General features: G+C 41.6%; 2 protein-coding genes across 2 annotated transcripts in view; one reads left to right on the plus strand and one right to left on the minus strand.

The window, feature by feature from the left end:
• Nucleotides 1-12028, plus strand: part of SIK2 (salt inducible kinase 2) — a 48887-nt gene that overhangs the window by 4601 nt on the left and 32258 nt on the right. The window contains exon 3 of the mRNA XM_026863783.1: nt 9595-9756. Coding sequence (XP_026719584.1) covers nt 9595-9756 — 162 coding nt within the window. The remainder of the gene's footprint in view (nt 1-9594; nt 9757-12028) is intronic.
• The window catches only part of ALG9 (ALG9, alpha-1,2-mannosyltransferase), a 96263-nt gene continuing 94319 nt past the window's right edge, over nt 10085-12028 (minus strand). Inside the window, exon 16 of the mRNA XM_026863784.1 lies at nt 10085-10549. Within this exon, the coding sequence (XP_026719585.1) occupies nt 10478-10549 (72 nt within the window). The 3' untranslated portion in view covers nt 10085-10477. The remainder of the gene's footprint in view (nt 10550-12028) is intronic.

A 12028-nucleotide genomic window follows, 5' to 3' on the forward strand; every position in this document is an offset into this window, starting at 1 on the left:
GGGGGGGGGGGTTGTGTGTCAGGGTGACGTGGAATAACACTCATAAAAATTTTAGGTTGTGTGTGATGACCTGCGTGGTCAAATTCACATTAGTTCTTGTTCTTCTTCAGCTAAAACTCGTCACTCAAGCAGGACTTCAGTATTAAACTTGGTTGCAATACTTTTTTTTTTTTAGTTGTAATACTTCATGATGGAACTCTTGTGTTGTAATGTTCAGCTTTGACGACAATAGAGAGATTGTTCTATTTCTTTGGAAAAAGTTGCTCCTTAGTGCAGGGCAATTGTAGTATATAAATGTTCTTAATAGGTAAGACTTCACACTTGCTCAGTTCTCTTCTAGTGTACATGGTTGCTCAAAGTGCAGAACAGTAGAGAATCCTTAAGTATTTTGAAGGACCAGAAGATTTGAGGAAGCTTACTAAATTTTAAAACCTTCTGATGCTGATGACATAGAAGGGAATACGTGAAAAGCCTGTGCATCAGCCTGTATTCTTCCCGAGGGCTATGGGGTGAATAGTAAAAGGGATCCTACACTCCTGAGGCTTGTGTTCTAGTATTGAAGGTGATTTCTGCATGCTCTCTCCCTTCTTGACTGTGGTGATGGCCACAGTAAAAAGAAAACCCTGTGTCTGTGAGAGACCTGGTTATGGCAGGCAGTCTGTAGCCTTTGAGCTGTCCTTCAGTGTAGCTTAAATAACTTTCATAACTGTAAAAAGTCAGGTTTATGGCATCTGCTGTGCTGTTACCCGTTATCCCTAGGGCATTTTGTCTTCTGTGATTGTACTGTGTGTACATGTCCCAAGTTACTGCTTGAGATTTTCCTCGGCTATTGAGGCTAGCGTAGCAATGAAGTCCTCTCAAGGAGGGACAGGCTGAATTTTTTTCCCAGAACTAGCTATATTTAGCAGTGCTCCTTTTTAGGCCAAAAGAAGAAACATATAAAATGTGACGAAGTAGTTAAATCCGTTTCACTTGGACCTGCGTTAGTGCCTTTAACTTTAAAATGTGCATTAGTCATCAAAGTAAAAATGCTTTTTTCAGCTCCCGCACATGTGACAAAAAAATTGGGGTAAGGCTGTATTCTTCTGACCAAAGATGAGCTTGCTGTTCATAACCTTGTTTGAAATGGCTGACGACCTGCAGGACAGCAAGACCGTAAGACTGAGATGATAAAATACCAAGAATGGTACCAGCATTTCTGTGCACAGCGTGCTAGCATCGATGTGCTTTGGAGTCTGGGAACCTCTGAAAATCTTGTGCATTTCTCAGGCTTTGGGTACTTTCGTTTGGGTTTTGTGTTGTGTTTTTCTCTCAAGGAACAGCATAATTGGCTTTATGCTGTGATCACCATCTGGAAACACTGAGTAAGAAGAAAGGGGATTCTGACTTTTCTCACCTTCTAAACTGCTCTTCTCAAACCAGTGCTAATCTTGAAGCCCGGCCATGAGTTGCAGGCCGGCCTAAAACTTTTTTTTTTCCCCCTTTTCTAAAATCTTTCCATTCATCTTATTACATGCTTTGGGATCTACAACATGGGAGGTTGTTTATCTTGCAAGATTTCTATGCAGACTTGCATCAGTGATGAGCCAGAAATTATCTAAAAATTATACTTGCTTCAAGTTAAGTTTGTGTATTTTGTGTAGTTTTAAGGTTTCATATATGAAACATTCTGAGTACTTAGTCAAAATTCTGTAACTATTAAGTTGCATTTACATGACCAGAAGGGTTTGGGGTTTTTTTGCTGCTACTTTGTGAGAAAGTGAGATGGTCATAGGGAAAAACAAATTAAGAGATGGCAAAAAATATAAAACTTTACCCAGTGTGGCTAAAGATTCTACAAGTAACTTGGATAGTGACTCTTTTTTGCCTTCTTATTTGTTTTGGCTTTAATGTGTATAATTTCCTGTAAAACTTTGACTTGAACTCTTAGTTCATTCTGAAGAAGCAAAGCCTTCTGGGCTCTGAGACTTTCTCTGTTTGCAAATCTTTTAATGTCTCTTTCAGATACAGTTTAGCTAATTCTTAGACTTTATTTTCTCATTAAAATAATCAAGGAATCTTTCTGGGTTCATTATTAGAGACTTAATATTTCTGTACAGGTTTTATTTTAAATTTTTTTTCTGAGTCATTGGGATGATTCCTGAGAGTGACTTTTGTAATTAGGGATGGGCTATTCTGCTGTTGGATATACTTACGTTTTTGTAGGGGGAAGCAGAAATGAGGTAACAGCCAAACCATGTTAAAGTCTCTTGGCTTTTCTGCAGGCTCTCAGATAGGCAGTTCACTGCAACACATAAGTGCTAGGTGAAGAGCAGATGGTCACTCTCTAGCAATACTTAATGACAACTTTGAATGGTACCCAGGACACTGGGTTTATTTTCTATGAATGACTCTAGCATGTCCTGGTAGAGTAACAGATGAAAGGAGCAGAAAAATAGCAGAGGAGCAGAAATATTCTCAAAGGTAAAGAAAATCTTTTTAGCTGGAGTATTTCATATGTATTAGGTATTGTTGTTTTGTTTAGGAATTGGACTGAGGTGTTAAAGTAACAAATTTTCCATAATAAAAGCTAATTTAATGAGTTTTATGCTTGATACCCAGGTAATTAAAGTTTTTCACATGCATTTTAGTTTCAATAACAAAATTGGAGTTGCTGAGAAAGTTTCTCTGATACTATCAGTCAACATCAGGCAGAATGACCTCAGGGGGCAATGGAACAGAGTTCAGCATGTAGGGAGCCCGGTGATTGGAGTGCAGAAGAGGTGGAGCCTGGCTGATCTTCATTTTTTACACTGGGTGGTGAAGGGATGGATTTCATGGAAACAGAACTCAAATGTTCAAAGTCCCTTCTTGTCCGAGTGGTTTTTGGTTGGTTGGTTTGGGGTTGTTTTTCCCCTTTTAAACGTTTAGTATTGGACTGCTTGTGTCATAAGCAGGAAACTGTGTCCAGAGCAACTTTGGTGTAACTGGAGAAGGGTAGTATTTAAAAAAGAGGAAAGATGACTTGGATGATGAGCTTTTCCTCCTCCTGTCCTGATCCTTTGAGTGTACTGCATTTGCCATGTCAAGTCTAACAATATGTGAAATAAAGTCTCCCATTTATAACAGTTTTCAAACAGCAGAAGTAATGGGATGCTCTTCTGGAGTCCTGTACCTAAGTGTGTTCAAAGTTTTTAACGCTTTGCCATGCGTGATTCTGCTTTTGGGGGGATTTCACTTTGTTTTCTCTTGTAAAGCAAGATAATTAGAAACCTGTGCAACCTGCTATTCTGTAGTTAATCAGACTCCTGAGAGCATTTCAGTATTGTGCTTCGATTTGTTCTTTGACTAACCTTTGATTGTGCTTGAAGGGGAGCTTAAAAACAACAAAACAACCAAAATCCAAACAAAACTTGTTCTGGGTTTGTGGCAAGAGCAGTTTACTTAAGTTTTTTTACTCAAAAGCTAATGAGGTTGGAGAAGTATAACGGGAATGACAGACTTCAGTCTGTTGGGGCTGACCTTCCTGTATGTTCCCTCTGTAATCAGAGAAGTGAGAGGCTTCTCGGGCTGGTTCAGAGCTTTGACTCACCCTCCGGAGGACCCTCTTTTTCTACTCTGAAAACAGGAGGAGCTGAGAGAGATGAGACTCCCTAGGTTGAAGTTAGCCTTTACTCTTCTGAGTAACTTTGCGACTCGGTGATGTACAAAATTTGTGAGAGTTTATAGAAGTCCCTTTTCTATCTTCCTCTTGAATAAGGTACTTAACATACACGTTCTTCAAGATCGCTGTCAGTAGATGGTAGCTGATAAATGTTCTCTTAATACCATGTCAGGCTTTGAAGTTCACTGCGAGTGGCCTCACATTAAGCCTCCCTGAGTCTTTTCAGCTTCGATAAACCATCATTTCATAGTGCTGACTTGTAGTTCTTGACAAGATTATTTTTAACTCTTGTCTTCAGTGTTGCTTCAGTTAAATTCTCTATATTTGACAGCAGTTTTGAACTTGCCTTTTGCCAGGTAATGTTATTGCAGTAAATAATGGGTTTAGCCTAGAGACTTCAAATGTTGCTACGTTTTAGATTTGTTTTTGAAAAATGTCTTTAGACAATAAAATACTTGTAATTAAAAAGGTTTTGGTTGTGCTTAATACTTTACAGATCTACAAAGTTTTCAATTAACTGTTTCCACTATGTATTTAAAAGTGTTGTTACAACCACCACCTTGTAACCTTCCTCAGCATCTCTCACCTGAAGTATCTAAAACGGATGAGGGGCAGATTATCTGTTAGCTAAACTAACTATGGTGAACCTGTTGGGAAGGGCTCATTCTCTAGCTTCTAATCAGAATCCAGACTGCAGAGGGGGAAGCTGAATATTAAGCCTAAAAACAATGTAATTGTTCAGCAAGGAGAAGGGAAATATCCAAGCTTTCAGTCATGGTTATTTCTACTCCCTCCCGCTTGCTATCTGTCATGCTACACTTGCATTTTAAAAGCAGTAAACGGGACCAAACGAACAGCTTGTGTGATTTACGTCTAGCTTAACAATTGTAACTGAAGGAATATGCTGAAGTTTAGGAGCAGCTGTTTTGGTCTCGTTCTTCAGCTGCCTCATGTGGCCTCTCACTGGGTTTTAGCATGAAACTACCAAACAAGTGACAATACCACAACTTCTTCATCCAGAGCTCCAGTACAGTATTTGACACATGACGAGGTGACTCTACCTATGTATGTACTTTTCAGGTAATTTTTCTCCTTCATGCAAGAAATAAAAAAGGAGATAAAGACTAAGGAATAGTTGAGGCAAACATTTCGACCACAAGACACGGTGCCCGGGAAGCTTAACTGCATTTACATACTCATTCTTGTTATCTTGCACCTCATAGTTGACTTTCCTGATCGTTTAGGTGTTCCTTACAACTTTCAGTCTGTTTTGCAGTTGGACAGTAGCTTGTAAGGACCTTGCTGCCTTTTAGGGAACTTAGAAGAAATAATAGGATGCTGTCAGGCTATATTATTATACTAATACTCCTCTTCTTACACAGGATCTCAGCTTTATTGTGAAAAACTGTAAGATTATTCTGAGATTTTTCAAAAGTGGTCACAGTGGAAGCAAAATGTTTATTTCTTGCCAGATGCCAGCCAGGGCAGCCACCACCTCATTTTAAAAAATACTTTTGTGGAATTATAGTAATGCACAGAAATGCAAAATAAGCTCTTTCAGTTAGTCCTGTTCATGTTCTTCCTCTCTTGTCCCAAAGGGTGTCTTGGGGCTTGTTTTTGCAAGAGGCTCTTGTGCCTGGTGGTTGTGTGAGAAAATAGATCAGCCCAGGCAGTCTGGTGGGTCTCATCTTCTACACACACAAAATCAGACATCCCTGGGAAGTAGATCTCAGTCTGATTTTGGAGTAGCAGAGCACTGAATTTGCAGAGAGACTGGGAAATATTTGAAAAAAAATCTCTTACTCAAAACAGCAGCTAGATGCTAAAATACTCATATTAAATATGTATGATACCTAGTCACAGCATCACAGAATCGTCTGGGTTGGAAAAGCCCCTGCAGCTCCTCCAGCCCAACCATAACCCTCCCCCTGACCGTTCCCAACTCCCCCAGATCCCTCAGCGCTGGCTCAGCCCGACTCTTCAACCCCCCCAGGGATCCCGGGGACTCCCCCCTGCCCTGGGCAGCCCATTCCAACGCCCAACAGCCCCTTCTGCACAGAAATCCTTCCTCAGAGCCAGCCTGACCCTGCCCTGGGCAGCTTGAGGCCATTCCCTCGGGGCCTGGCGCTGGGGCCTTGGCTCCAGAGACTCATCCCCCCTCTCTGCCCCCTCCTGGCAGGGAGTTGCCGAGGGCCAGGAGGTCTCCCCTCAGCCTCCTCTTCTCCAGACTGAACCCCCCCAGTTCCCCCAGCCGCTCCCCAGCAGACCTGTGCTCCAGACCCTGCCCCAGCTCCGTTGCCCTTCTCTGGCCACGCTCGAGTCACTCAATGGCCTTTTTGGGGTGAGGGGCCCAAAACTGAACCCCCTCAGCGAGGGGCGGCCTCCCCAGTGCCGAGCCCAGGGCTCAGATCCCTTCCCTGTCCCTGTGGCCACGCCAGTGCTGACACAAGCCGCCTAAATGAAGGTCCATACTTTAAATGAAAAGCATTGACCACTGGGTTTGTGGGACAATGTGTCTGAGTCATACGTTTTGAAGCGAATACCATCTTAATCTTTCAATTGTCCAGTAAACAAATGTACTTTGGGCTACTGAAAAGACTGGACGGGAAGCTGCCTTGTGACAGAAGTCCTCCTGCTTTCTGCTGTGAATCCAGATGAATCTAAGATAGCTTCTGGTTTCTATTTTATTATAGAAAAATGAAAAAACCCTACCACAGAAATGGTAGCCAGAGGGTATGACGTGAGGGTAAGATCTGTCAGAGGATACGTGTATGAAAGCACAGGTAGCTTTGCTATTTCGGTCTTTGGAAAGTACAACAGGGTGCTTTGCTCTAGGTATCTGCAGTAAAAATTAAAGTCATGATTCTTGGCTCCAGAGGTACATACACACATCCTCAAACAGCGTCCAAATTCTGGCTGTTGTGGCAGAATGTCTCAAGCAAGTTTCAGCTGTCTTAAAAGTGGTTTCTATGTTCCATCCTCTCCTGTTTGCAAGCTAGTTAATGCACAAACGGCATCCTTGCACATACCATCACCTACTTAGACTGTGGTATGTTCTGCTTTTACAGCAGAGAAATCAGTGTGTTTCAGAACAACTCACCTATTCGATGCCATCTACTAGACTTTGTGGAATGCTTAAGGCCAGGATGGTTTGGAATCTATAAAAGTCCTGACAGGCTACAGCCATAGAAGCAAATGACAGCCTGGATTCATTAATTTGTTTGCTGCATTGTTAACAAATGAGAGATAAACAGTGTAAAGGGCTGGTTTACATTCAGTGTAATTCAGTTTGTTCCTTTGATACCTGACTTCACCTTGTTATCATATGATTTGACTGTCGCTTTGTGACTGAATGATATTTTGTGTGTAAATATTATGATCTCCTCTTACTGCCAGGCTTTTGTTTGCTCTTGTGCTTTGCAAAGTTAAACCAGTTGAAACTGTATTAAGATTTAGGTAGGTTAGAAGCTCCGAGGAGAGTTTTCAGATCTGCAGTTTTCAAAGATCAGATCTAATGTGCTTTGCTTAAAAACGATTTCCGAAGGATGCTGCAGTGAGTATAGTGCAGCTGAGGTCTCTGGTCTGCCACTTGAGATGGTTCAGGAGCAGGCACTTCTGTGCTTGCAGAACGTGCTTGGAAGGTGGTAGCAGCAGCACATGCAATCCTCCCGATCCTACTACAAGTAAAGCAGAGCTGTTACCTCAGTAATGGGGGTATAGAAATTTTTCCGAAGTGATCCCCCTATAAAACATCTTTTTGAAGCAAGCCTGTTGCGCTGAGCATATTAAGCAGGTGGTGGTTTAATGATTGCATTTATTTATTTAAACTGTATGCGTGAAGAACCAACTTCAAAAGTCACTTTGATAACCAATATGACACTGCTTGGAGCACCTAACTGGCAGTGCAGTCTAGTGACCCAAGTGGCAGCAGAGAACCCATGATGTGTAAGAACACAAGGTCAGTGAAGTTGTCCGTTTTATGTGATCCAACAACAAATAATTTCTTTTTCATGTTTTTCTGAATATTTGCAAAAATCTTCATGGTTTGCGGGTGGGTCTGTGCTCCCTCCTTCTGAACAACGTATTTCTTTGTCCTTATCTGTAGTAAGCAGAAGTGCACTGTTGGTGAAGTTTTACTGGAAATGTATTTTCAGGTTTTAGAGTGTGCTTAATGTGCGCTGCTCGGGCCTTCTCTGCTTATCATAAAGAAAACAGAAGAACTTAAATTAAAATGTTGCAAGCACCTATAAAGCTCCTAAATGATATTTAATTTAAAAAAAACCCACAACCTAACAAAGCCAGGTATTGTGTTGGACAAGATGATCTTTTTTGGGTCACTGAGATTACATGACTAGCTTAGAAGATACGATTACTCGTTTTACTTCTGTATTTTGTCAGAGATTGTTTTAAATAAAAGGAGTAGACTCAAAACCTCCATTGCATCATGCTCACTTTTCCACGTGCAGCAACAGCTGGTTTAACCTGTTAACTGAATTCGGACAGAAATGTTTGTGTCAGCTGGTCTGTAGATGATTCCTGTTCATGGGAATTTCTCTATAAATGATAATTAGGAGGGGCTGGTGGCAGCTCCATCAGTTTAGTTCTTGCTCACTGCTTTTTATTTACCTACACTATTAGTTGTGATGCAGCAAGTGGTTGGAGATTGCTGCGTGTGTGTGTATGTTCAGCTCTCGCCTGGGACCACTGGGTACAGTGTCTGTATGTGTTTGCTGCACCCTGGCCGTTAACTGCGCTATCAGTAGGATGCTGAAGGCAATCCTGAAACCTAACAGTTGATTCTTCGATGTTACGCCTTGTGAGAGAAAGAATAGAATTGGCCCTAGAAACTGTTTCTGTCAAGACTTACACAGCTGCTGCTTCACTTGGTTTCGTTCCTGAGGATAAATGAAGTCTTCAGTTTGAGAGCTATCATTTGTTTCTGGACTAACCTTAGTTTTAACAACATAATCAAATATGAAAACAAAATGTTCTCTCTGCTTGCAATGCAACGAAGACAAGAGAGAGGTCGGGATGGATACCGTACGGGTACTTGTTTACTTCCAGGGAAGAAAATACTTTTAGGCATCACACAACCTCCGTTTAGGTTTCAGAGGGAGAAGTATGACTGGTAACAGGCTGAAGCTTAAAGTACCTAATGTTAAAGTACCTAATGATGGTGAGGCCATCCCCAGCACAGACACAGGCTGGGTGAGGAGTGGATGGGGACCAGTCCCAAGGCGAAGGACTTGGGGGTGTTAGTGGGTGGAAAAGTGTCTGTGAGCCAGCACCGTGCACTCACAGCCCAGAAAGGCCCCGTGTGCTGGGCTGGGACCCCCAACATGAGAAAGACATGGACCTGCTTGAGTGAGTCCGGAGGTGGCCACGAAGATGATCAGGGGGCTGGAGCACCTTCCGTACGAGGACGGGCTGGGAGGGTTGGGCTGGCTCAGTCTGGAGAAGACTCTGCGAAGACCTTAGAGCTGCCTTCAGTGCATGAAGGGGGCCTACAGGAAAGCTGGGGAGGGACTCTTTATCCGGGGGTGTAGGGATAGGACAAGGGGTAACGGTTTTGAACTGACAGAGAGCAGATTTAGGTGAGGTGTAAGGAAGAAATCCCTCCCTGTGTGGGGGGTGCGGCCCTGGCACAGGCTGCCCAGAGAAGCTGTGGCTGCCCCCTCCCTGGAAGGGTTCAAGGACAGGTTGGACGGGGCTTTGGGCAGCCTGGTCTAGTGGAAGGCGTCCTGACCCACGGCAGGGGAGTTGCAAGTAGATGATCTTTAAGGTCCCTTCCAGCCTAAGCCTTTTTTTTTTTTTTTTTTTTTTTTTTTTTTTGGAGAAACTGGGATTGACTGAATTTTTGAGTTATCTATGCTAATTATTTGAGAGAAATTGCTTCGTTTCAGAATTGTTGCTTGCTGTCTAATCCATTTAAACCTGCTTTGTGTTGACAGATTACCTCGCCAGCCACGGCCGTCTGAGCGAGTCTGAGGCCAGGCGCAAATTCTGGCAGATCCTCTCAGCAGTGGAGTATTGCCATGGTCGAAAGATTGTTCACCGTGACCTGAAGGCTGAAAATCTTTTGCTTGACAGCAACATGAACATTAAAATAGCAGGTACTCATAATGTAGATGTTACTCAGTAACAAACACCTTATTCTTAGGAAGGCACTTCCAGTAATTCAGTTGCTGCTGCCCGAGATACCCTGCTGTGCTTAGGGTACAGAAAATCAGAGTGATAATACATGTAATATTTTTGCAGTGTGGATATCACAGTACATGTAGCAAAAATAATTCCTAGATTATTTCTATTATACTTTCAGGAAAGAGGAAATAATTTTTAGAGTTACAGTCATCTTTTGTGGGTGTCATAACATGTCTATAATGCTGCCAGATGTTCAGGTTAAAACAGAGTTAATCAAATAACTTCTTTCAACATTAGAAAAACTCAAAATGGAAGCTTATTGATTTTTTTTTTTTCTTTTTGCATGCATGATTTCATTTTAATTATAAATTTAGACACAGCAGATGTTGCTAGCAGTGGAAAGCATTTTGGCGGTTGTCAACTCATTACAATTCCACAAATCCTTCCGTACTGACTTTAGCCCAGTGTCACTTGAAATGGGAAAGCTAGATAACATCTTGATTTGGAGGACTGTTGAACTTAAGTCATTGTAATATGGGAGAGCAGGAAGGGAAGGCAAACCACTGTAAGGAGCCAGCTTGTATAGGAGTAAGCTTGCTAGCTCCGAGAAGGAAGTGTGACTAGATAGCCAGTCGGGCTGGGAAAGGTGAAGTGATAAAACATTTCTGAGTTGTAGATCACTACGGGATTACTTTACCCTTGAATTTCCTCTTTGGCGTTTCTGAAATGGATGAACTGCAAATATATCTTGATCTCTAATGCTTTCTCTAAGTATAAAATCGTAGAAAAGTGTTAAATGTGCCAGCAGCTCTCTAAAAGATGAGTTCCTTTTTGTCTACGAAGTATGAAGACAATGTCCTTAAAGATTTTAATGGAAAAGATAACACCCGTTTAACTGGTTAGCATCTGTGTCACAGAGATTCACCCCGCGCTCTGCAGTACTACAGCAAACACTGGGAAGACTAGGCAATTAATTCTGGGGATTTACTTCACCCTCAGGAAAAATCTGTTCAGTCCTTTCAAGTCAACTTGATCAGAACAGGAAAGCTACACAGTCTTTTAAAATGAGCACTCACCTTTGAGATGAAAACTCTTTCTTGAGCAATGATTTTATCTTCTTTAGAGAAAAGGAAGCCAGAGTCAATGGTATTAAGACCAAACAAACTCAACAGAGGTTACCTTTGCCTACAAAATGGGGTTTTACTGATGGACTCAGGATTTCTTATCAATGTATCTATTAAGGGAGTAGCTTTCCCAGATCCTGGATTTTGTTGCTTTTGTATTGACCTTTGGTTTTGTCTCTACATTTAAAACATCCGTTTCTTCATTCCTTTACCACCACCCTTCCTTCTCTAGCATCTTTTTCACATCTTTTAAGAGTTTACAGAAAGGTTAAGTAACAGCTAAATTAAAACTGAGGAAAAGGAAAATACAGCTCTGTGAGTTCCAGAACTGTGATTTTCATAGAATATTAAGCTACTGTTTGTTATCAAATCTCAGCAAAAGGGTGTTTTTGGTTTGTTTTGTTTTGTTTTTTTCCGGAAGTGTGGAAAACATTGTCTAAAGCTAGAGAGGGTAGCCTATTGATCTGCTCTTTGGCCTGTTCTCTGTATTTCATGGCTCTAGCATCTCAGAGTGGGAATTTTACAGTAGGTTCATAAAAGCTGTAAAAATTGTTATTTAAGGCTTTATATTAATAGCAGAGTCTTTGCACTAGCCTCTTTTTCATTTCAGTTGATATTAAACTGTTTATGGTTATCTTTTAATTTTTCTATACTCTATTGTGGGCTTTTGTATTAATGTTAAACTGCAAAAATATTTACATCTACCATCAGATGAAGTAAAAGGGTTTTGCAGCTGTTGCAGCAGGAAGATGCGGTTCTGGGCATTTGATACCTGAAGAAAGCTAAAGGAACAGTTTGGGATGGAGATGATGGCTGGACTCTGTGATGAAGTGGCCCAAGTAAAACAACTGATCGCATTGAGATTGAGTTGGTGGTGGTGTCTCAAAATTATGAAAACTAATAGGGCCGCCCGCACTGCTCATAGCTGTTGGTAGTAAGGCTGTGAATTTGACAGTGATGGGGGTTTGGTACTTTGTTGAGCTTTAATCAAGCTGGTTCATCAGCACTACCATTTGTAGAGTGTTTTTACTTTTCTCATTTCTGATTTCAAACTTACATTTATTTCTAGCAGCTACTGACAGTGACAGCACCTGGAGATTTATGACTGACAGACAGTGGT

The sequence above is a fragment of the Athene cunicularia genome (genome assembly GCF_003259725.1).
Source record: "Athene cunicularia isolate RWA chromosome 24 unlocalized genomic scaffold, athCun1 chr24_part1, whole genome shotgun sequence".
NCBI lineage: Eukaryota > Metazoa > Chordata > Aves > Strigiformes > Strigidae > Athene > Athene cunicularia.